The sequence below is a fragment of the Rhincodon typus genome, chromosome 12, assembly GCF_021869965.1.
Source record: "Rhincodon typus isolate 14 chromosome 12, sRhiTyp1.1, whole genome shotgun sequence".
NCBI lineage: Eukaryota > Metazoa > Chordata > Chondrichthyes > Orectolobiformes > Rhincodontidae > Rhincodon > Rhincodon typus.
In genome coordinates, this window is record NC_063343.1 from 46,963,488 (window position 1) to 46,988,182 (window position 24,695).

General features: G+C 38.1%; 1 protein-coding gene across 4 annotated transcripts in view; it reads right to left on the bottom strand.

Moving 5' to 3' along the window:
* Positions 1-24,695, bottom strand: part of LOC109927338 (rap guanine nucleotide exchange factor 6-like) — a 337,005-nt gene that overhangs the window by 87,551 nt on the left and 224,759 nt on the right. For 3 of the 4 annotated variants that reach the window (XM_048603585.1, XM_048603584.1, XM_048603583.1), the window contains exons 1-7: positions 14,442-14,573; positions 10,105-10,263; positions 8,365-8,517; positions 4,791-4,955; positions 4,429-4,536; positions 3,083-3,286; positions 1,593-1,701 (exon numbers count right to left, since the gene is read on the bottom strand). In XM_048603585.1, coding sequence (XP_048459542.1) covers positions 1,593-1,701; positions 3,083-3,286; positions 4,429-4,536; positions 4,791-4,955; positions 8,365-8,517; positions 10,105-10,263; positions 14,442-14,561 — 1,018 coding nt within the window. In that variant the 5' untranslated portion in view covers positions 14,562-14,573. Of the gene's footprint in view, positions 1-1,592; positions 1,702-3,082; positions 3,287-4,428; positions 4,537-4,790; positions 4,956-8,364; positions 8,518-10,104; positions 10,264-14,441; positions 14,579-21,388; positions 21,397-21,790; positions 21,837-24,695 lie in introns of those variants that run through there. The other variant, XM_048603586.1, reaches the window with a different exon arrangement.

Consider the following 24,695-nt stretch of genomic DNA (forward strand, 5'->3'; position numbering starts at 1 on the left):
AAAACTTGGTTTTCTCCTGTGCGTTTAGGCTCTAGTGAATATTAGATGGCATGAATTGGCAGGAAAGCGTGGGGGAAGAAACAGTGGAATTCTGGGTTGGCATGAATTAACACTAAATTGGAATGGGGCTATGAAAGGACAGGGGTTGGATAGTGGATATTTGGTTGCCTGCATGGGACATGGTGGGCGTATGGGGTTCAGGGCTGGAAGAATTTTTTTAATTTTAATTGTTAAACACCGCGCTGGAGCTCAAAGCAGGCTTTTCACCCAGCATGCCTCAGCTCTTGGGTCACCTAGTCCATCTTCCAATTCAGCTCTTCACTCCACTAACTCTGAAAACAGCGGGTGTTAGAGGGCAGCTTTAAAATGAGGTTTGCAGAGCCATGGATAGCCCCCCCACTTTGCGCATCTGACATGGGAACAAAGATCAATGTTCTTATTTCAAAGTCTTTGTATGTATCAAGGTCTTCGAAGTTACTGTCAGTAGAATGGCTTCTAAAAAGTTACATAGGCTTTAGATTCATTTTTAATGCTGTTCAGGAGTGCAACATATGAGTCAGTGCACAACAGATTTTTTCAACAATAATTTACCTGTAATTTGTAAACAAAGAAAGGGACTAGTAGGAATTAATGAATTGGAAACAGAAAAGACGTTAGTTTGGTGATGGTTTGTGTAGGTTCTGGTCCTTAATTTCCCTTTATCCTTACTGAGGTGACGGTGATGAAAACTTTCCTTAAATATCAGTCATATTGCCACTACAAAATCTCTGGACGCAACATAATTTTCTAGAATAAACGAAGAAGAACAACTTTGACTCATCTCATATGTTGCAGATCCTTTGGTCATTCCAACTCCCTTTACAGCAAAAAAAAGTACGTCTGAAGTGTTTTTACTGTTGTGTCAGTAAATGCAATGCCCCATTAGCACAATGTTCCTCAAACAGAAATTAAATAAACAATCTGCATCTTTGTTGGAGAAAAAAAAACGTTGACCACAGCATCAAGGGAACTTTGAGTAGTACCTACCCGTATATTTTTTCTACTCACCTTGATTGTACAGACAGGGTCTCAGTTTAACATTCAAAAGACACTAACACACTCTAATTACTAAACTCAAGTACCTTTTGAGGTTTCACATTCAAGACTTTGTCATGTGGCTTGAGCACACAACCTGACTCTGAACTGAAAGTGCTAACACTGTGCTAAGAATGCAACCTTGCAAATTGAACATACTGCCAAAATAGTACATTTGAAATGGGACATCCTGAGGACAAAGGTACAAAATTAAATATAATTTGTAATCATACGCATAAAGAAAGTATTTAGTATTTTCACAAAGATACTAACTCAATAACTCAAGTCACGTGTCATATCACTAACAGCACTAATTAATTTGATTATATTGAAGTTTTTTGTTTAGAATCCCTACAGTGTGGAAACAAGTTATTTGGCCCAACAAGTCCACATCAACTCTCCGAAGATCATTCCACCCAGTCTTGCTCCCAGCCACCAACACCACCTACTCCTCCTCCTCCTCCTCCTCCTCCCCGCCACCACCCCGCCTCCTGACCCTGTAGTTCACATGCACTCACCAAAAATGTTGGTCTTCACAGTGATAGACAGATGTGTGTTATTTCTCAGAATATCTTGCGCTTTTGTGAACTGGATATTCTCAAAGTTCTGCCCATTTACTTCCATAATCTGAAATAGTTTTGTCACTTGTTTAAAAAGTCTTAGTGATATTAAGAAAGGTAGAATCAAAACATACTTTCCCCTTTGCTTGTATTTTGTTAGCTGCATCATCACTGTGGCAAAAATGCAATGACCAATCACCTGTCATCCAGTTATAGATTTCTTATTTTGTGTATTAAGCATGTGTCTGAACATTAAACGTTGCCAGAAAGTAGCAGAACCTCAACTTCTCTCACCACAGGCTTCTCGTCATCACTTGCTCCTCCAAACTGTATTTTCAACAGGATTTTCCACATATAAACCTGAAGAATGCTGCTAATTTTGTGTCTTCCTAGCCCTACATTGTTAGGGTTAATTATAGAATTAATACAACCTCATCTTGTCCAAGATCAGCTAGCTCTGCATGGGTGATTGATCTTTTGATCTTTGCGGTTTTCCACTTCATATGACTCAGTGGAAATCTAGATAGATTTGCTCCAAGTAGAGGTGAAGTGTCTTATCTAAGATAGGACTGAGTACCGTCTTAGCAATGTATAGTAAGGTGCCATGTCTAAACTGACTATTCAAAACAGAATACAAAAGGTTTGTTTGGGGTGTAAGTTCGAAGTGACAGTTAAGTCTGCTGTATTGTCTTCCCTGTTTCATACTTATTGTCATGGAAGTACTTACAGGTAAATAAGGGAATATGAAATAAACATAGATGCTAATGCTTGAAACTGAACAAAGGGAAGATTTAAACACAAGTTACCATGCCCTGTATAAATCAGGTTGCATATATACGGTTAGATAGTCTAGTTAAAACAAAAAACTTGTATTTACATGGTGCTTTACGACATGTCTCCAAGTGCTTTGCAACTAAAGAACTTTTTAAATGCAGTCATTTTTAGAATCCAACAAAATGCAGCATCTAAATTGCTCATAGAAAATTTCCACAACAGAAATGGAATAATGACCAGAAAACATGCTTTTGATGTGATGCTGATTGAAGGATCAATATTGGCCAGGACACCAGGGATAATCTCCTGGTTCTTCCTCCAAATATTACCACGGGACCTTTTACATCCACCTGAGAAGGCAGATGGGACTCTGCTTAATGTCTCACTCAAAAGCCAACATCTCCTACACATGTCACCGAGTCTCGTTTTAAGACTGGAGCAGGACTTGAACCCAGAACCTCGTAACTCAGAGGTGAGAGCAATACCGGCTTAGTAATTGCATACAAAGACACAATTTCATACAATATTTGTTCATGCTTAATATAATTAACAAAAATATACATTTAATATTTAATACATTTACAAAAATTAAAACAGGTAAATTTTAAAATGCCCAAGCTTCGAAGAGTTCAATCGCTTCAAATAATTGTATTTTCAAATGTGGGAGTTTTTACCTGGTCACCTCGCTTGATACCAGCCTCAGCAGCTTTACTGCCTGCCTCCACACTTTCCACAAAAATACCAAATCCTCTCTCACTGCCACCAAGCAAAGTGAAATACAATGGGGACTCTCTTGAAGGCTTTAACAAAGTTATCTGCCTCCATTTGGCTTTAGCAGCACACGCAATATTCAACAACCTGAGATGCCCTTTCATTTTCTGCAGATTAAAAAGAATATATATTGAATAGTAACTCTGCATACATTTTACAATAAAGGTAGAAAACAATGAGTAATTGAAAGTTATTGAAGGTCGTTATTCTAATCAAAGTATTCAAATTAAATACTTGTGACACAACAAATGATTCATAATGCATCCAAAACTCAATTAAATTATTTAAAAATCAACCAGTCATATATATATATATTTTGGTAGTGACTATTAAACAGGCATTACTTGTTTAAAACCGGCTGTGTGAGTCTATTAAACCATGAATAATCTTTATTCAGGCAATAATACATGATAAGGCAACATATGGGGCACTTGATGCATCAGTGTAGTGTATGTTCTGGCATGAGGCAGAGCTATGCACAAAAGCATTGATTAATTTAACTTTGCAATCTATCGTTGCTACTAGACCTCATCAATTTAAACAAAAATCAACACGTATACAAACACGTGATGATATTTAATGCTGTTAACCAGACCAATAGAACAAAAGAATGGACAATTTTTAAAATGAATTAATAGAATGGTGTTTGGGGAAATAGTTAATGGGCATGGTTGGGATTGGTAGTGAAGTCTTACATTATGTCATTGATCTGATCAGAACTAAATTAGTGACATTCTATGACAAGCGCTTAGAAAAAAAACAATAGTCATTTAGGAACAATTACTACTGAGGTTCAATTACATGATTAATTGCAAAAAAGTGAAGCTTGAGCCATTTATTGTTCACCAGAGCCTCATCAATAGCATAATTAAAGTGCCAGCAAAATAGGGAATGACGACAATATGGAAAAAACAAGTTGTTTGTAGGCAATGAATGTGCTTGCTTGGAACCTTGACTCAGTTGTATAAACAACCATCTTTCCAAAATGATTCCAGTTTATACATTTTACAAACCATAGAAATCCATCCCCCAGCACTATATTCAGGGTGCTCATATTCTACCATTGAATGCATTTTCTATTTTCCACTTGCTCATATTAACGATGCATTTAATTTGTTGTGCTCAACTTGAAGTGATATTGCTATTATTAAATCATACTAGAGCTTACTTCTGTATTTGCCTTTCTATCATGAAAAAATAGTTAATGATGAGCGAAATTCTCTTTTACGACTGCAATTTATATACTTACTGCAGTTTCTAACTTATTTTCAAACTCCTCGAGAAAATTGGTCATGGCAGGATCCCCTTCAAAATCATTGAAGTGATTGTTCACCCACAACAGCACAACTCGGGTAACCTAAAACAAGATAATTTGGAATTTAGAAATATACATATACATATAGACAGAAACAAGCTATAAAGCATGCTCACAGGTTTGAAATAAACTTAATTACATACTTTCATTACTACAGAAGGCTGCTGTATGTCATTGTCAAGATATACAGTCACACAAAATGGTAGTTCATACAAATGCACAAAAAAAGTCTTCTACTATCCATTTTTTACATTTTCATTTTATTCTCTGGAAACTAATTCAATCTTGACACTAACCTTGTCCCGAAGGCTATCAATTTGAAACCACTCCAGTAATTTTTCTCCAACTTCCATGGGGCTTGACAGAAATGTTCTACATGTTAATAAGAAATCCTCTATGTATGTGGGATCCACGATGGAGTGTTCTTCGACTAGATGCCTAATAAGTCTGTCCGGTGTTCCCTGAAAAAGTAAAGGAATGTTATTAAAATCAATTATCCTACAGACCTTTTTGATTTTCTCCTTCTCCACAGTTCACAGGGAAGTGCTGATGGTACTTCACTCAACAGAGAAAATAGATGAATCAAGACATTATACACTGTCATAATAAAATGTGCATCTATAAGGTTGTATGCATCTCATCAGGTATGTAAGGAAGTTAAGTTTTAGAATTATAAAATAACATCACTACAGCTTAATTTTTAACTCATGAAGCACTGTACAAGCATCATCAAATCAAACACTTTGTTTTTACACATGTACTGAAAACAAAATCTTAATAAAATTGTACATTCACATGCACATACATATATGTTAGGAAGCTGCTAGATTTCAGTTTTATCAATTAGCGTGACTAAAGGTTAACTTTTAACTAATGAAGCACTGTATAGGTATCATGCAAATTGAATCTTTATTTTTACATAAATGATGAAAATCAAGTCTACTAATGTTTCGTTTTTCGGTCAGTGGGAGCGTTGGGCCATACAATCCAAGATAATATTTCAGCATAGTACTGAAGAACTGTTGCATTGCCACAGGTGCCACCTTTCAGCTAAGGCAATAAAGTAACTACACAAGGTGCACAGAAAAGATCCATGGTACAAAATGAATTTGTAGAGCTGACAAGTTCCCTTGGTGTCTTCAGCTATGTCATCTGTACTATTAATTGCATCTAATTATACGCAGATGAGCTAACATGTTGTATATTACAATTGTGACTATATTTCAAAAGTACTAAGTTGACCATGGAGGTCTTTAGAAGTCCTTGAATGGTGAAAGGGCATTTTACAATTGGAAGCTCTCACTTCTTTTTAGAAGAGCACAAATACCTCAGCTGAAAGATAAAGCAATAGAAGTGTGTACCAATTTTTGGCTGTTGAATATGCACTTGAGGCAAAGTAAGGCTACTGTATTACAGGACAGTGCACTGATGCAGCTCTTCACTAACAATACGTTGATAGATTGGTTACATGATTCTCAATGATAAACATGTTGTGAAATGGAAAGCAAGAAAGGGAGTGACAAAAGAAAATAAAAATCTGAGGGATTTTAATTCATTCTTAGGCCTGTTTTAAGTGAATTCACCTAACTTTCATGAAATTATGTTAATATAGATAGAAACAACATCTTGGATGCAGGACACAACCAGAGGACACCTTGGAATGAATTTTTGTATTTCTGTGCATCAGCACAGTCTTCATATTTTATCCAGCTCTAGAAACAATACAGAGATGTGTGTGCCTATAACTAGACAATACACTGAAATAAAAGGCAGATAAAGATGCCATGGTCTTACCAGAAAACAGGTATGCTGTCTTATTAGAGAGACACAACTAGTGGCGGTTTAAGCAGAGGGCCACCATATCTCAGACGAGGAGAGGGGTCGAGAAGGAGAATCCTTCATGGTAACCCCAGCCTGTGTGGGAATTAAACCTGTGCTGTTGGCATCACAATGCATCACAAACAAGCCCTCCAGCAACTTAGCTGAACTGACCCTACATGCTGATGGAAACAGATACATTGAAAGCAATATGGCAGGAAGAGGATTAACAGCAGACATTTTGTCCCCTTACTAGGTGACATCTTCAGTGCTGTGGAGCCTCCTGTTGTCTTGTGCCAGTTCAAATTTAAATGGTCCGGTTTTTGCTGCTTCCGGTCGGTGCCGGTTCAGGTCGTGCGTTGTAATGGTCGGTATATCGGGTCTAATTCAATATGTTTATTGATGGAGCCAGTGGATGAACGGCAAGCCTCCAAGAATTCCCTGGCTGTCCTCTGTTTAGCTTGTCCTATGATAGTAGTGTTGAACCAGTTGAAAAACCGGAACCAGCATCTACCGGAAGCAGCAAAAACCAGACCATAAAACCGGCACAAGACAACAGTGCTTCACAGGAGCACTGATGATGTCACCTAATAAGGGGACAAAATGTCTGCTATAAAACATCCCAGCTCGGCAAACACACCAACATCTACAACCAGCACCCGAGCTACAAATCTTCATTCAAACCCTGAAGAAGAATTAACACCATTCACTATTGCTGACACTGAGGCTTTAGACTTCACCATTAAAATGGAGCTGAATTGGTACATTTTAAAACAACAATTATTGCAGTTGAAAGCAAACAGCTTCTTTGCTATACGTGGCCATGGTAACAACAGATATGGTCCACTGACAGACACTTCAATCCATTAGCTTACATAAACGGTTGTATGCCAGCCAGAATGTCTCACATAGGTAAGCATAATACACTATATACAAAGAATTAACAATAATAAGGACAAAAGAAATAAGAGGAGCAAATTACTGCAGATGATGGAATCTGTAACAAAAACGTAAAATTCTGGAAATCACAGTGGGTCAGACAGCATTAGCGGAGAGAGAGAGCAAGGTAACATTTGTCTTTCAATGAGATCATGGCTGCTCTGCCCCAGTCCTCATCTCCTCTTTTGTGTTATCTCATTGAATAACAGCATGGAAACAAACCCTTCAATCCAACGAGTCCACGCCGAACATGTTCCCAAATTCAACGAGTCCCACTTCCCTGCATTTGGACCATATCCCTCAGAACCTTTCTTATTCATGTACTTATCCAAGTGTCTTTTAAATGTTCTAACTATATCTGCATCTACTTGGCACTTCATTCCGCACATGGGCCACTGTCGGTGTAAAAACACTGCCCCTCATCCTTTTTAAAACTTTCTCGTCCCACGTTAAAAATACACCCCAATCTTTTGAACTCCCCCCGACCCTATTGAAAAGACTCTTGCTATTCACCTATGCCCCTCATGGCTCAACCTCCTATGCTCCAGTTAAAAAAGTCCCAGCCTATCCAGCCTATTTTTATAACTCAAACCCTCCATTTCCAGCAACATCCTGGTAAATCTTTTCTCAATCCTCTCCAGCTGATAACTCAAAAATCTATCAACTTTCTCTTTAAATGTTTGCAGCACTCTATGCTCTACAACTCTCCAGGTACAGAGTTCTAGACTGTTAACTGTTAAGTCTGTTATCCAGTGGAGAAGTATTTTGTAATATGCATACGGGTATCAGTCACATTATAACATTAATGAGGGCTATCTTAGTTCAGAGTATTAGTTGCTGACTAGGCAATGTTTAATGGATATTGTTTTTAATTTGTCAGTTGCAGTAAAGGTGCGAAAACTTAAAGGAATCAAATGAGAAAATTTCAAGTTGATCACTGAGAATCAGTATCCATGGGAATTGTAACAGTTTGTTTCCATGGTACATCAAGATTGTAGTTACATAATAGCTGGGTAATAAATTTACTTCACATCTGGGAGAGTCACTTTTAGTAAAAAGTCAATGAGAAAAAAAATGAACAGTTCTATCCAGAAACATTTTACTCTAATTTACCTTTATAACAATGTGTCCTTTCCTTGTTCCACTACGGTCCAACTCTCTATGTTCTTTCACCATGACTATCTCCCCTTCCTCCTCAACTTTGTGAGTGTTCCTCTCCACTTGATTCAGAATCCGGCAGTAGTCCTGCTGAGCTATGCTTACAAACTACCATAAGGTAGACAAAGAAAGAAATGGTTACGTTAAGCACCTTTTAGGAATAAAAGTCAGCTTTGCAAGGCTTAGGGACATAGCTTACCCCCGGTTTGCAAAGATAAAATGACTAATTAGTTTAGAAGATAATCCTGTGCAAGATAATCATATTTCACTAAATTTGCTACTTAAAGACTATAAAACAGTATCCATTTTCTTAATGGATGGCACAATAAAGTATGAAGGAAGGCAAATATAATAATAAGGCAAGCCATTCCACAAGCTTAAAATTGATTACTGTCACAGTACATAAATAACAATAAATGGACTAGGTTACAAATAGTTAAGTCACAGTTTTCCTGTAATCTATTGTATGGTCACTACCACACTACAGCTCAACATTACAAAAAGCAGCAGGAAGATTCAACTGAAAGTTAGTCTATAATAATGATCAATAAACCTGAAGATCTAAAAACATCTACAAGTCACATTTCTATCATGCTTGGTTCATAAATCTATTGAGGCAACAGTATATTTACTGCTCAGCGAGGCTTACAAAACAGAGTACAATGAACCTACGTGCATGAATAGAATTCTGCCCTGCAGATACTCATGATTGTTACCGGCTACAAAGTATCACATTCATCATATCAAAATAAAATGTCGTGTAAGTACACTTTTACTCCAAAGCTCAAGAAGGTGCAGCATCTTGCAACTAGAAAAATTAAATCAGGTAGAAAATTGGGGAGACATAATGCTCGTCATTAAAGATAGTGATCTCAATGTGCTCAATGACATAAAATATACAAAGGGCATAAAACTCTTCCCTGATTTGCCTAAGCTGCATTTGAATCAAAACCTACCACGAATCTGGCTTAATCTGCAATAAGGGAATTATGAACAGTCATTCAGATCTTAACTTACAGCACTCGAAACTAGCAAGTTCAGATGTGTCATTGCAGATTTCCCAACTATTTATTGAGAACAATTACAGTAATAAACTTGCAAACAAATCTTAGAATGCAGAATGAGGGGGACTGTTTAGCTTTATTTTTTGAATGTCAGTTATCCTATAATTTTCTACAGTTCACTGTGATTGTAACATTTGAATACAACTTGCATTTCCCACTAATCCTCTAAATCACTCCATTAGACTGCAACAGTTCAACAAGGATCAGTGACAAATGTTGGCCTTGCAAGAAGTGCCCATGTCCATTAATCATAAATGAATAAACAATTATTCTTCACTCAGTAGGTTATTTGGTCTACCTCTCAGAAAACTCTATTCAAACTGCTGAAATTTTCTTACTTTGAGGTAGAGTCTGGGGAAAGATATCAGACAGAAACAACCAGTCTTGACTGGTATTCAAATTCTCAGCTTAGTCATGTACCTGGCACTAACTGTAGCTATTCACTGCCAACACATGCACACATTACCAGTGTCAAGAGCCCAGCTGCTTTCAAAGAGATGGTCTAATTATTTCATTTTGTTTCACAGTTGCCCAGGAAATAGTCATCACTTCAAAGCCTCCAAATGTGGCCAAATTAGAAACTCTTTTGTTAAACTGCAATAACCAAAGTGCTCTTGAAGCACATCCTTACCTGACAATCATCTGTTTTCGTCCTAACAATTCCTTTCATATATTGTTTCTCCAAAGAGGGGGAAATACCGAAACTATTTCCCATGCAAAGTGTTTCAGTTCTTCCATGAGAATCGGTGATTTCCACTGAGCCATTTAGAATGACATACCACGATTCCAACTAGAAGTTAAACAAAACAAAATAGCGAAATATCGATTTAAACTGTACAAGTCACTTAAAAAAAAATCAAAATCAAATTGAAAAGCCTCAAATATTCCAGGACTTTTCTTTCTCAGCTACAATGTCATGACGAACAAGGGAGATTTCTGCTCTCTGCTATTAATAACAATGCCACAAACAAACATTTTAGTTTTCTGCATGTTTATGAACTATGAATAGAGTTCTCTCCCAGAACATTCTGAGAAGGATGCATGAAAAATGGCGTATGTCATAAATTGGTGGCCTTTAACTGTATTAACTGCCCGACCAAATAAACATAAGAGCTTGAATCAATTACTGTAACTAGTCTGAAATATGGTTCAGTCAAGCATGGATAAAGCTTGACAATGAAAACTCTATTCTCATTTTCCAAAAGAGGGAGTTTCAACAACATCTTTGTTAAAAACAAGATAGTCAAGGGAGATTTATAATAGACAGTACTTATATGATATTTATGAATTGCTGCCATAAGCTTCCCAGTGGCCAATTTTGAAATAATCCTGGTGCACTATCTGGAGTTGGCTGCCTGCCTGATACACAGTGGGCTAAGAAAATTGATGAAGGTAAATAAGAAGGGTTTCCCTTTCTAGGTCGAAAGAATAATAGCAAGATGAAAATGGGGCTTTCAGTAGAGTCACTGGCTAATCTGTGACAAAGAGGAGTTAACATGCATTGAAATAAAATCAATGAAACCATATTGACTAGAAGCGCCTGCAGCTGTCTCATAATGTGATCTGTCATTATCCAGTAATTTTTCCTCAGACAGTTCAATATATGATTTAAGAGATAAAACTTTCATACACAAAAAATTTCAAGTGGAAATAAAACAATAAATAATAGTTATGCTGAAGTTATTTAGATGGGGGTCTGATAGAAAATCTGGAGCACCTATAACAGTGAAACCATAGGACAATTTTGCAATGTTTTTCTAATCAATTCACAGGATATGGGCATCACTAGCTCAGCCAGCATTTACTACCCATCCATAATTGCCGACAGAAGAGTTAAGAGTCAACCGCATTGCTGTGGGTCATTGCTGTGAGTGTTATAGTGTGTAAGTGTACAGGGTGAATGTGGTATGGTGTAGGCCAAACCAGGCAAGGACAGCAGTTCCCTTCCATTAGTGAACCAGATAGGTTTTCCTGAATCAACATTAGACTCTTAATTCCAGATTTCTATTGAATTCAAATACCATGATGGGATTCGAATCCAGATCCTCAGAACATTTCTTGGGTATCTGGATTAATAGTCTAGTGATAATATAACTAGTCCATTGCATCCCCCTAATAATTTAAGCCTCAGACTTTATCCAATACCAGGGTTAGCCTTTAATGGCCACTTGCCTTTAGTTCTGAATTTATTGCATTGTCAACATGGCTAAAAGAAATGTGAGACATGGTTTCTAAAGGTCAGAGGATGGGTGGTAGAACTGTATAGCAGTATCCAGAGGGAGCTCCGGGTCCAACTCGAAGGAAAACATAAATCTGTCTAACTCATCCTTCATCATATTCAATGATACAGACTCTGCTACCAGCTGGACAAAAGAATTCCTAAAATTGGAGACCCTCCTAAGAAATTTCTCTTCATCTACATTTTGAATGGCAGATCCCTTACTTTGAAACTGTGGATTCCCCTAAATGGAAACATCCTCGCAGCAATAATCCTGTCAAGCCAGCTCAGAACCTTATATGCTACAGTAAAATCATTCTTCTAAGCTTAAGACCAACCCAACCCCTGTCCAACCTTTCATCATAAACCCAACCCATCATCCTGGGGACAAAACACTTCCATTATTTATTGAGAAATGGAGAGTGAGATATTCACATGCATGTGATCACTGGTTTATAAATAGAAAAGTGCTTAAAATAACATTCATTTTAGTAGTTTGATAATTATTTTCAACAATTTTTCCATCAATAAGTAACACTGTGGATCACAGGGCCCAAGTTTGACATTTTCATTTCACAAAGCTACTAATCCAACCTCCACTGCTGAGAAGAATTGCAGACCAAGTCAGAGGGATAGAGAGAAAATGGATGAAAGAATCATAACTTAATTAATCTCAGGCATCATCCATTTGGGTTACCTGTATTATTAGAAGCTTGTGAAAGGATCACCTTGGCTGCAGTAAGTCTACAGCCACGGAATCAAGTAAACAGAGATACGGTAACTGAAAAGGGAAACAATGCAGTAATAGGGCAAGGTAGCAATCTGGGTAATCATCATCAGACTGGTACATACGTAAGTGTGCACCAGCAGATAAGGACAGTGTTTATGAAAATGATTTAAAGATAGAGTTAAAGACTATATCTAAACACATTTAGCATTCATAACTAATGGATCAATTGTTAAGTCAGATACAAACAAGTGTCACCTTACAGCCATTACAGAGGCATGATCACATGGTGGTGAATGCTAGGACTACAGGACTATGGTAGCTCTCGTAACTAAGGACGTCATTGGTATAGTTGTGAGATGACTTTAAACTCAAAGAAACAAGATGTAGAATCAAACAAAAATGTAGTGGATGCTGGATATGTAAAACAAAAACAGAAACTGTTGGTGAAACTCAACAGTTCTGGCAGTATCTGATGAACAGTCGCCAGACTTGAAATGTTAACTCTGCCTTCTCCTTACAGATGTTACCACCCCTGCTGAGTTTCACCAGAAATTTCGGTTTTTAAGCTGTGGAATCACTTTGGGTAAAGATAAAAATTAGGAAAGGTAAGAGGTCACTTGTGCAAATAGTTAACAGGCTTCCTAAAAATAGTTAATATTTCAGGACAGAGTAGATAGGAAGAAACAAATGCAGTGTACAAGAAAGGCACACAGTAATAAATTGACATGTAGATGGGGAGAATCAGATTGGCCAAAGTTAACCTATAAAATCAGTTTAAACAGTGCTTTCAGGACAGTTTCTTAAAGTATGCTCTAGAGCTCAATTCTGTCTTTGACCTTATAAGGAGCAATGAGGCAGGATTAAATAAACTAACAGTAATAGAATCTTTATGTGACATGATCATAATATGGTGGAATATCACACACAGTTTGAAAACAAGAAGTGTGGTCTAAGGCTTTCACAGAACGTAGGGGTCGCTGGCAAGGCCAGCATTTTTACCTGTCCCCAATGTCCTTGAATTAAATGGCCTGCTAGGCCATTTCATAGGGCAGTTAAGAGTCAACCACATTTTTGTGTGGATCTGGAGTGACAGGTAAGCCACACTAGATAAGGATGGCAAATATTGTTCCCTAAAAGGGCACTGGTGATCCAGTCAAGTGTTTACACTAATTGGTGATAGGTCCACGGTCACCATTACAGAGATAAGCTTTTCATTCTAGTTTTTACCAATTGATTCTTTGGAGGGTTGGTGTGGACTCAATGGCCTAAATGGCGTTCTTCCACACTATAGGGATTCTATGATGATTTCAGACATTTCTCTCTAAAAGGGTAACTAATATGTGGAAATCTCTTCTCCAGAAATTATTGGAGGTTGGCTCACTGAAGGCAGAGTTAGACAGACAACATAGTCATAGAACCCTTACAGTGCAAGCAGAGGTCATTCAGCCCACGGAGTTCACACCAACCCTCTGAAGAGTATTTCACCAGACCCACCATCCCCACCCTTACCATGGCTAATCCACTTAGCTTTCACAATCCTAGACAGTGTGGGGCAGTTTACCATGGCCAAGCCACCTAAAGAGCACATCTTTAGACTATGGGAGGAAACAAGACCTGATAGAAACCCACACAGAAACGGGGTGAATGTGCAAACTTCGCACAAGGTTGGGATCAAATCTGGCTCCCTGGTGCTGTGAGGCAGCAGTGCTAACCGCTATGCCATCATGCTGCCCCTCCAATCAAGGGGGCACTAGGGAAATAGGAAGGTGGAGTAGACAGCACAACTAGATTATCAATGTTCTTAATGAGTGGTGAAGCAACAATTTCAAAATCAATTGACTTACACCTGTTCCCAAGTCTCATATTCCCAGAAGCAGTCAAGGATTAGGGAGAAAACAAAGATCACAAACTTTCTTACTAAAGTAAATCAATTCTTTCAGATCTAATGAAAATAATTTGATTTACTGAAGCTCTAGAAATTGTAAATATAAAAAAAAACACAGCTGATTGCATTGGTTACCTCTTTTCCATCATCAGTTATTATTGCTCCTGCATGTTCTACTACTTCAAAGATCATGACTGAGCACAGTTCACGTCTGACAAACATAGTCATGTTGGCAAAAGCAGGGAGCTGATGCATAAACTCCAGCAATTGTTCTGCAAAGGAACGAACACACATTTAGCCTCGGCTACAGTGACATATTTCCAAGGAACCAATTCTAGGTACAACATATATAGTCAGGTCATGAATTCTCCGAGTAGCATCTATAGCATTTGCAGGTGAAGTATCTGAGATTTTTCAATGCATTTACACTGGCTAGTTTCCGCTGCTGGAGAAGCACAATGGGCCACTCTCCACTATTTACTTTTTAAGCTCCAAAATACAATGGATTATAGAATCATACAGCACGGAAACAGACCCTTCAGTCCAACCCGTCCACGTCGACCAGGCATCCCAATCTGACCTAGTCCCATTTGTCAGCATTTGGACCCTTTCCCTCTCAACCCTTTCTATTCATATAGCCATCCAGATGCCTTTTAAAAGTTGCAACTGTGCTCACCTTCACCACTTCCTCTGGCAGATTGTTCCATACACGCATCACCCTCTGCGTGAAAATGTTAGCCCTCAGGTCCTTTCTAAATTTACCATGTAACTAGTCGATTAACCTAGGAATATCTTCACAGTCAGATTTGTTGGGGTCATGATATCATTGATTTAATGAACCTTGAAGCCACTGTACTATGTATTACAGCCAACGATGGAATTTGCATGTGGTACAGATATTTTCAAATTGAAATTTTAATTCAGTCTACAAATGATTAGAAAGTTTTCAACAACTTACCACTTAAAATATGCCAAACCATTTCATTTCACTATAAAACTGTGAATGTATTTAACATGCAGAACAGAAGGATTGCTGAGCTACTTTCACCATAAAAATATCATATGAATGAAGGCAATTGACTGCAAACATGCGATGTATGATGGAAAGTGCGAATGTTAGCTCAAAGTTTAATTCGGTTTACTGGAAGGGAGAGAGGAAGAAATTTGGCAGTTGATTTTTTTTTTAAGATTTGAAAGATAGTTTATATATTTTATAGACAGTCCTTGGTATAAGGGACCTAGATGGGCAAAACAGCTGGCTCTTCGCTTACTTATTTCTTGTTGAAAGAACAATTAAAGTAATAAAGGTGAATGAAAGCTGCATTACATGCTGTAGTGGCCATCATGTTAATAATGTCTTGCATAGGAAACAGTGCAGTCTGAATTCGAACATTGGACAACATGCTCTTGAACATTGCCGTTTCACAGAAAATGGATGTGCGGTGACTGCTTTTTTGAAAAATGTTGTGTTAGGGATTAGGCAACATTGGCAAGGCAGTGTTGCCCTACGGTGGTAGTCATGGGTCTCCTCCATGAGCTTACAGTAACGACACTCACAAACAATGAGGTTCGGCCCAATGACAGAATGATATTGAGTCTGAATGATGTTACAGTGTAGATGAATATTCCAAGCTGCTTTTGACTTCAGTCCTGTAGACAGCCGAGGGGCTAAGAGGAGTCAGGGGAGATTTAGTCTTTGCAGTTAACTACAATAGAAGCTTGATTTTCCCTTTCGTACACAGGGTTACACATGTGATTTCATCAATATGAAAGTGATACGTGGAATGGGGATTATTTGTCGCAGGCAACATGCACTTTACTCAAAAGTAAATGAAACTTTGACTTTGAAAACATGAAATATAGCTTATACTCGTCCCTTGTATTTGCAGGTGCTGAAACAACTGTACCTTAATTCACAATACCATTTCCTGAATTCCAAACTGACTACTTCTTGTAGAGAAAATTAACAGACTTGTTGGAAAAGGAAGAGAGCATATTGTTATTTAAGAAATCATACTTTTCATATTCAACCAAGCTGCCAGGATGAATATTTACACTGCATTAGCCATATAGCATGAGCATGCCTCAGATATAACCTAGTCCCTAAAAAGTTTCATGCACCTTGGACAGCATGATGCTAACACTGGGCAACAGTGATATCACCAATAATGTTCTTGTTAAACACAGAAACTGATCTCAGAATTGAAGATTATTGGTACTTGTGAATGGGTAGGAAATTCTCACTGCAACCAAAAGCAGCAACATTTCAGTAATTTAAACTACAAATTTAAAGACAAATACAACAAAATAAATTACAACGGATGATAAAGCCATAACCATTTAACAATAAAAGGTAGAAATTTGTTTATTTCTGGGTGCACTGCACAGGTGCTGGAAATGAAAACTGTCCGCAGTGCTCAGAATTTGTCAGTCCTCCAACATCTGCACCAGTGTATTGTCTTGTCCAGAAAAGAACAAATCACTAAAAGCTATATTTTTTCCTTTAATAAACATTATGCATTATTTATTTGTGAAAAATGAATACCACTTTGCAGAAAATTGCAGAGGACATTAACACAACAGCCTTGTAGAATGAGAAAATAATTGGCAAATCAAATTCAAATGTGAAGCAATATCTTCTGGCAGGGAGAACAGACAGTTCACCTTTTCATTAGAAAATGCAAGTCTAAGTGGGGTTGAGGACAAAGGGGATTTCAGAGTACAGATACACAAATCACCAAAAATTGTCCCCAGGTTAGCAAAGCCATTGAACAGAGCAAAAATAGCGCTAACTAAGCTTTAATTATAGAGGAAGAAAATTCAAAAGTTGGTAAATTCGGCTAAACCTGTACTGAACCATTTTCAGATCACACTGACGTACTGCATGTACTCTGGCTGCTATATTATACAGATAACTGGTTTCTGTGCTACAAAACCTCTGCAGTAGGAGCTTCAGCAGGATCTTCTGCTCATTTTTCAGCCTTTTTCATTTAGTCAAATTCTTAAAAAGTTACATCTCTAAGAGTTAAAACTATTCTTCAATTTCATGTTAAATAGATATTGAAATAAGAGAACTGAACGCAAAGCTCATAACAGAACATCTTTAACCATTTTGTTTCAACTTTCACCTTGACATTCCTAAAAGTATTAACTCCTGCTAGGATATGGCACCACAAAATCATGGCTATCTGCACATCAGACTTGTGGTCATTCACTGTGAGAGAATCTAAATGATAAGCAAAGCCTAACTGACGTATCCATTGACACAGCCAAGAACAAATTGGCACAGTGGAAAGCAATAATTCCTTAGCTGACATGCACTTTGTCGCACCAATTTTGAATAACAATGTAGCAAAAGAAATACCCACTTCTTAAACTGAGAGGTACTGAAGTCAACCATGCCATCTCACATATCATGATGTGGAGGTGCCAGTGTTGGTTTGGGGTGGACAAAGTCATGAGTCACACAACACCAGGTCACAGTGCAACAGTTTTATTGGCAATCACAAGCTTTCGAAGCACTGCTCCTTCGTCAGGTGAAGTGCTTCACTGGGGAACTGCCGGTTATTTCTGCCAGAAGATATCGCTTCACATTTATCTTTGTTGAACATGACTTGCCAATTATTTAATTTCCCATGTGCATTATTCAAAGTTAGTGAACGGAATACATCCTGTTTCTGTCACATCATTTACTACTTGTAATTGAGAGATTTTTTTGCATCAAAGCATCAATTTGTCTTTAAGAATTGTAAATTTCCACTGTACTTTTTGAAATGATGAAACATTGAGTAATTTTGGATTAAAATGCTTTTTACAGAGTTTAAGCTAAAATTAAAAATAGAGGGTTCGAAGGTAACATTGGAGTTGTTCAATATCTCAATTTGGACCCTTTCAGGTCAGTTTTTGCTTAAAGATGTATCTGCACTACAACCAGCTTATAAATCATTTTGGAAGTAATAATCAAAGCAAATATTCCAGGCACTACAGGGAATGTCTGTGGACCAGTTTCAGCTGCATACATTCACAAATAATCCTTAAAAGGGTTGGCATGGTGCGAATGAGAGGTAAGGGCAGGGACAAGGAGACAGGATGGCACAAGATGAGAAAGTAGGGGAAGAAGGGTGAAGCCAAAAAAAATACGACCTGTCTAAAATGCTGCTGGCCACTGTGAGTGACAGAGAAACTGAATTCTAGATATGAAAACAACAGCTAAAAAATATAGTGATCCTCAGCAAGGTCTGAAAATTAGCTTATAAAAAGTTACTTGTGGGCATGACCGCAAATGCAGTACTAGACTGATGAATATTTCAGATTAAGATTCCATGATGTGACCAAAATGGGGAAAGAATCCATATCTTTGCCTTATTGGCCAAGTCTTAAAATATTTTGAAAGCCATGGATGAATGGGCAGTTGGCAGTTTTTCTCTTTCTACTTTAACTTGTATTTAATTTGTAATTCCAGGAAGTCCGAAAGCACTTCACAGTCAATTAAATACTTTGAAGTGTAATTGCTGCTGTAAAGCAAACAAAGCTGACAATTTACTCAACAAGTGCCACAAAACCCACAAACAGCAATAAGATAGAATGTCCAAAACTTTTGGTTTTAGTGGCGTTGGTCGTGAACAAAACTTGGTCAAGGTATGATATATTGACGTAAACATAACTTATATAATAGCACCTATACTATAATTAAATGCCCCCTGAGCCACTTCTCAGGAGTATTACAAGATCAAGTATGACAACAAGACACCGATATTGGGTATACAACACATCGGAGTTATCGGGACAGATGAGCCAAAAGCCAAGTCCCAGAGGTAGGCACGGAGGCTCAGTGGTTAGTGCTGCTACCTCACAGTGCCTGGGTTCAATTCCAGCCTCAGGCAACGGTCTGCACGGGCTTCCTCCAGTTTCCTTTACCGGGATAGGTTTGTGGGGGGGGGGGTGGAGTCTGGGTGGTATGCTCTTCGGAGAGTCAATGAGGACACATGGGGCCGAATGGCCTGTTTCCACACCGTAGGTATTCTATTCTATGAACAAAAAGGGAGGAAGAGAGATGTAGGGAAAGAATTCAAGAAAATCACACAATCCAAGAAACTAACTGCACAACCATCAATGGTGGCACAATTGAAAAACTGGAAATGAAGACCAGAATTACAGTGCAGATATCATGGGAACACAGGTAAAAGAGTAGGTCATTTTATTAAAAAAAAACGAGAGAAATGTGGATGCTGGAAATCAGAAACAAAAACAGCAATTGGTGAGTAAGTGTCACTGGACCCAAAACGTTAACTATGTTTTCTCTCCAGACATGTTGCCAGACCTGCTGAGATTTTCCACCAGTTTCTGTTTTTGTAGGTCATTTTAGTGCCTTTTACCCAGCCCAGCCCATAACTCTGTGTCACTGATAATCTGAAATCTATCAATCTCAAACTTAAACATACTCAAAGACTAGTTTCTATGAACTTTAGGGTAAAGAAATCCAAAGGTTCATAATACTATGGGTGAAAAACATTCTCCTCATCTCAGACCCAAGTAGCATCATCCTTACTTTTAGCTCGTTCCCCCTGTTTCTAGATTCTCCCATCAGAGGCACCGATTTATCTGCACCTACCCCATTGATCCCCTTAATTATTTTGCGGGTTTCAATGAGATCAGCTCTCACTGTTCAAAACTCTAGAGTACAGACCTAGTCTGCCCAATCTCCCTGCATAGATGTCCTGCTATCCTGGCAGCAGTTCTGATGAACCTTCACTGCACTCCCTGTATGGTAAAAATATCTTCCTCAAAATGAGACAAAATTGCAGACAGTACTCCAGGTACTGTATAACCAAGCCCCTGTATAACTGAAGCAAGACTTCATTTTTCCTGTACTCGACTCCCCTTGCAATAAAGGCTAACATTCCATTAGCTCTTCTTATAGCTTACTGCACCTGCGTGACAGCCTTATGTGACTCAAGGAAACTAGTGTCCCTGGAGATAAGACTTCAAAATCTGGACTTTCCCTTTGTCTTTTGGCTGTTTCTTTTATTTTTTTTTTTAAACTCCTGGTTTTGTATTTTAAGATGGCACCATAGATGGGAAATTTGTACACTTTTTACTGTACTTCTGAATTTCTGTACTTGAGTACACATGACAAATAAAATCTAATTCTAATGAAAATCTAATTCTAATAAAAAAAAACTTTCTATTCTAGTAACATTTAAGAAATACTCTGCACATCTGTTCCTCCGATCAAAGTGGATACTCTCACGTTCTTTCCATATAATATTCCATCTGCCATGTTTGTGCCCATTAACAAAGCCAGTCTAAATTCTCCTGAAACCACTTTACCTCTTCTCCACGCACACATTCCCATTTAGCTTTGTACCATCTGCAAATCTGGAAACTTTTTTTCTACCTCCAAACCACTGATACATGGTGAACAACTGGGGCCTCAAGTCCTGGTCCTTGCAGTACCCCACTGTCAGTCTGTTGATGCAAGAATGGCCGATTTATTTTTACTCTGTTTTCTGTCTATTAGCCAATCACTAATCTATGCCAGTGCATTACCTCCTAACTTATGTAAATTAGTTCTGTTAATCAGCCTCTCGTGGAGAACTTCATTAAAAGGTTTCTGAAAATACAATGCTCATCAGGTCTCCTTTATCAATTTTGTTAGCAACGTCTTCAAAAAATCTTCAAGTTTTACTATGTCCAATTAGATAAATATCATCCATTATCTGTTTATCACGTCCTTTACAAAAGATTCCAGCATTTTCCCGACTATTACCGATGCAAGGCTAACCAGCTTTCATAGAATCCCTTTTAGAATCCCTACAGCGTGGAAACAGGCCACTCAGCTCAACAAGTCCACACCAATTCCCTTAAGAGCATCCCAACCAGACTCACCCCCTACCCTATCCCTGTAATCCTAATTTTCCACAGCTAACCCACCTAATCTACAGATCCCTGGACAGTATGGGCAATTTAGCATGAACAATCCACCTAACCTGCTCACCTTTGGACTGTGGGAGGAAGACCATGCAGACACGGGGAGAATGCGCCAACTCCACACAGACAGACACCCAAGGCTAGAATTGAACCTGGGTCGCTAGCGCTCCTGTTGCTCCCTCTTTAGTCTCCCACTCCATTCTTCAAGAGTGGGGTGATACATCTGCAGAAATCAATCATTCTGGAATCTATAGAATTTCAGAAGATAATCACAAATGTATTGACTATTTCCATAGCCACCTTGTTCAACATGCTGGAATGTAAATTATTAGGTCCTGGGGACTTATCAACTTTCAAGTCTATTAATTTCTCCAGTATGATATTAAAAAGATAAATTTCCTACAACTTTTCATTCTCCCTAGCCACTGGGATCTCTAGTTCTGGGAGATTTCTGGTATCTGTCTCAATGAAAACAGACACAAATGAATTATTTATCTTCTCTGCTATTTCTCTATTCTCCATGATAAGTTCTCCCGAATCTGCCTGCAATGGACTCATTGGTTTTAGTCAAATGTTTCTTTTCTAATGAATCTTTAGAAGCTTCAAAGTATGTTTTTATTCTTTTGCTAAATTACAGTTAAATTCTATCCTCCCTTTCCTCATCAGTTCCTTTGTCCTCCATTGCTGTTTTCTAAAAACGTTCCAGTCCTTGGATTTACTACTTCTGGCAATTTTATAGGCCTTGTCTTTTAATCTTATGCAATCCTGAACTTCTTTTGTCAGTCACAATTGACTGATGTTTGAGTTTTCGCATCTTGATAGAATGTCCAGAAGCTGAAAGTCATGCAATAGTTCTTTAAAAACTAACCACTGCCTATGTATAGTCATGCCTTTTAATGTATTTTCCTCATCCACCTCAGCCAATTTGTGCCTTGTGCCTTCATAATTTCCCTTTTTCAAATTTAACACACTTGATTCAGATTGAACTACCTCAAATGTAAAATAATGTAAAACTCTGTACATAATGCAAAACTTTATAATATTGTATAATAACGTTGTGGGGTTGCAGGAAATGACAGAGATATGGAGGGCAGGATCATAGAGGAATCTGAAAAAAAAGTTTCAGTCAAAACATTGCTTGACAGGGGCCAATGTAGGTCAGCAAGTAAAAAATGAAAGGGAAGCAGGACTTTCTATAAATTAAGATATGAGCAGAAGAGTTTTGGATGACTTCTTGTTTACAAAGGGTAAAACATAAGAGATCAGCTACAGTGCACTAGAACAGTCAAATATGGATTAAGAATAATATGAATGATGGGAGTAAATGAAAGTGAATGTAAAATGTCCAGCAATGCTATTCATAGAAGAGTAAAATCATATAGAAAGATGTGCTCTTAAAATGAAGAGCTCCCACACTAGTACACCGACACGTCAGCTTAGGCTGTGCTTACATCTCCCGTGTGGGGATTGAATCGAAGGCTTTTAACTCAGAGACAAGAATGCAACAAACTAAGTCAAATATGTGGTTTGTAATTGCTTCGCATTAAGGTCCATCAAGGACCTAAAAGAGTGAAATACAGCAAATAAAATCTTAAGTACAGATAAAAATAAAATTTGAAATACACAGGTCAGACAACATACATAAATTTTTGAAGACAGATGTGTACCTTCATTTCTGAAATGATAACAAGGGAGAACATGGAGAACATAGTTAATGGGTTGAATAACTTACAAACTGTTTATTATATGAAAGCTAGATGATAAAAAAAAATCAACAAAATTGGAAGGTATTGAAAGAACACACAAATATTTAATTTGGACGAGAACACAAGAGGAGAAGAAAATGATAAAAGATCAAACAGAACAACAAAAAAATGGGCGAGGTGTGTGAAATAACTCCACGAAATCCACTATCCCATTACCAAGTCACCCTTTATTTACATTTGCACTAACTTAGCTAGCTCAGAGCGGCTCCTACAGTGAACAGAACCCTTGACACTTCTGTTTATATCTGTCAGTCAGGATTCCCTGATTGGACCATGTTAACAGTCCCAGTTATTCTGAGGTCCACCTGACTGACCTCATTCCAATCCCTAAAGAGTGGACATCTGAAATGAGATGAACAAAACACAGATGGAATGATTTTTCACTTGGGAAGAAAGATCAGTGTTACAGAGCAGTAATGATCTAAAAATAGGACCTCTAGCTAGCCTTCCAGCTCCCATCGCCATGACAATCATCTTGCTGTAATGTTTGCAGAGATCTACTGTTGTTGGTTGTATTAATTTAGGCCTGCAAAAATTCTGAGGCCTCTTTCTAAGAGTGAAGGTGTAGTGATATCACTATAAGTCCACTGCAACTGCTAGGCACTCAGGGATGGAGCTTGTGATACAAACAAATGATGTTTTTAAGTGTTTCAATTAGGGAACAGCAGAAAATGTGTAACATTGTTGTGCTTTTTTTGAGCTATGAAAGTGCTGATTGCATTCCACCTGGTTACATGTAAATATTTTGGGTCATTGCTTCCCTGGACTCAGTATGATAATGCTCTACCCTTCAGAATAACTGGAGTTAACTACGGGTCTCTGCTGGCATCCCAGTGGGACAACATTCCTCAGGCCCAAATGCAGTGAGTCACACCATAACCTCAATTTGGTCATCTGGTGGAACAAGCAACCAGCCAACATGTTGCATTAACTCAAATGTCAAAACTGGATCCCAGAACATCTACTGCCCCCAAAAGGGGAAAGAAATAAGAGTGTAGGAGCCTTTGTCACCTTACCAGCACCAGGTCCTGACAGCAGATCAAGATCTAAAATATTTTCCTGTTCCGTCCATCTTTGGATACTAACAATCCCATCTACATGACCAGCAATGTTATGATAAATAAAATGAAGCATAAAGCTGAAGCCTCAGGTTACTGAAATCAACATTCAGACTTTACAGACAAGTGTCCAAAAATACCATGCTCTTATTCTTTGTACTGACTTGGATCAGGCAGGATGTCAATGATAATAAGGTCAGCCTGAAATATTCGAAGCACATCAAAGTTTATCTGTCTGTAATCAAAAGTTTCTATATTAACACACTAGAATGGAATGCTGGTTGCAGTATATGAATAAACTGCAACACTGCTTTGTGGCCAACCACTTGAGTGGCCTCAGTAAAAGTAATATATATTGATTCAGCCACTCCAGGATTTTTATCAACAGGTTAGCCAACTGTAGGCTAAAGTTCAGCACATTCCTAATGTAACTGGGGAAACAGACTGACAAAGTCCATGAAAATGTGTACGAGAATGAGGGTGGCAAAAAGGGAAGGTAATAAACATAGTAGGAACTGCCGATGTTGGAGAATCAGAGACAACAAGGTGTAGAACTGGATGAACACAGCAGGCCAAGCAGCATCAGAGGAGCAGGAAGGCTGACGTTTCGGGTCTGGACCCTTCTCCAGAAATGG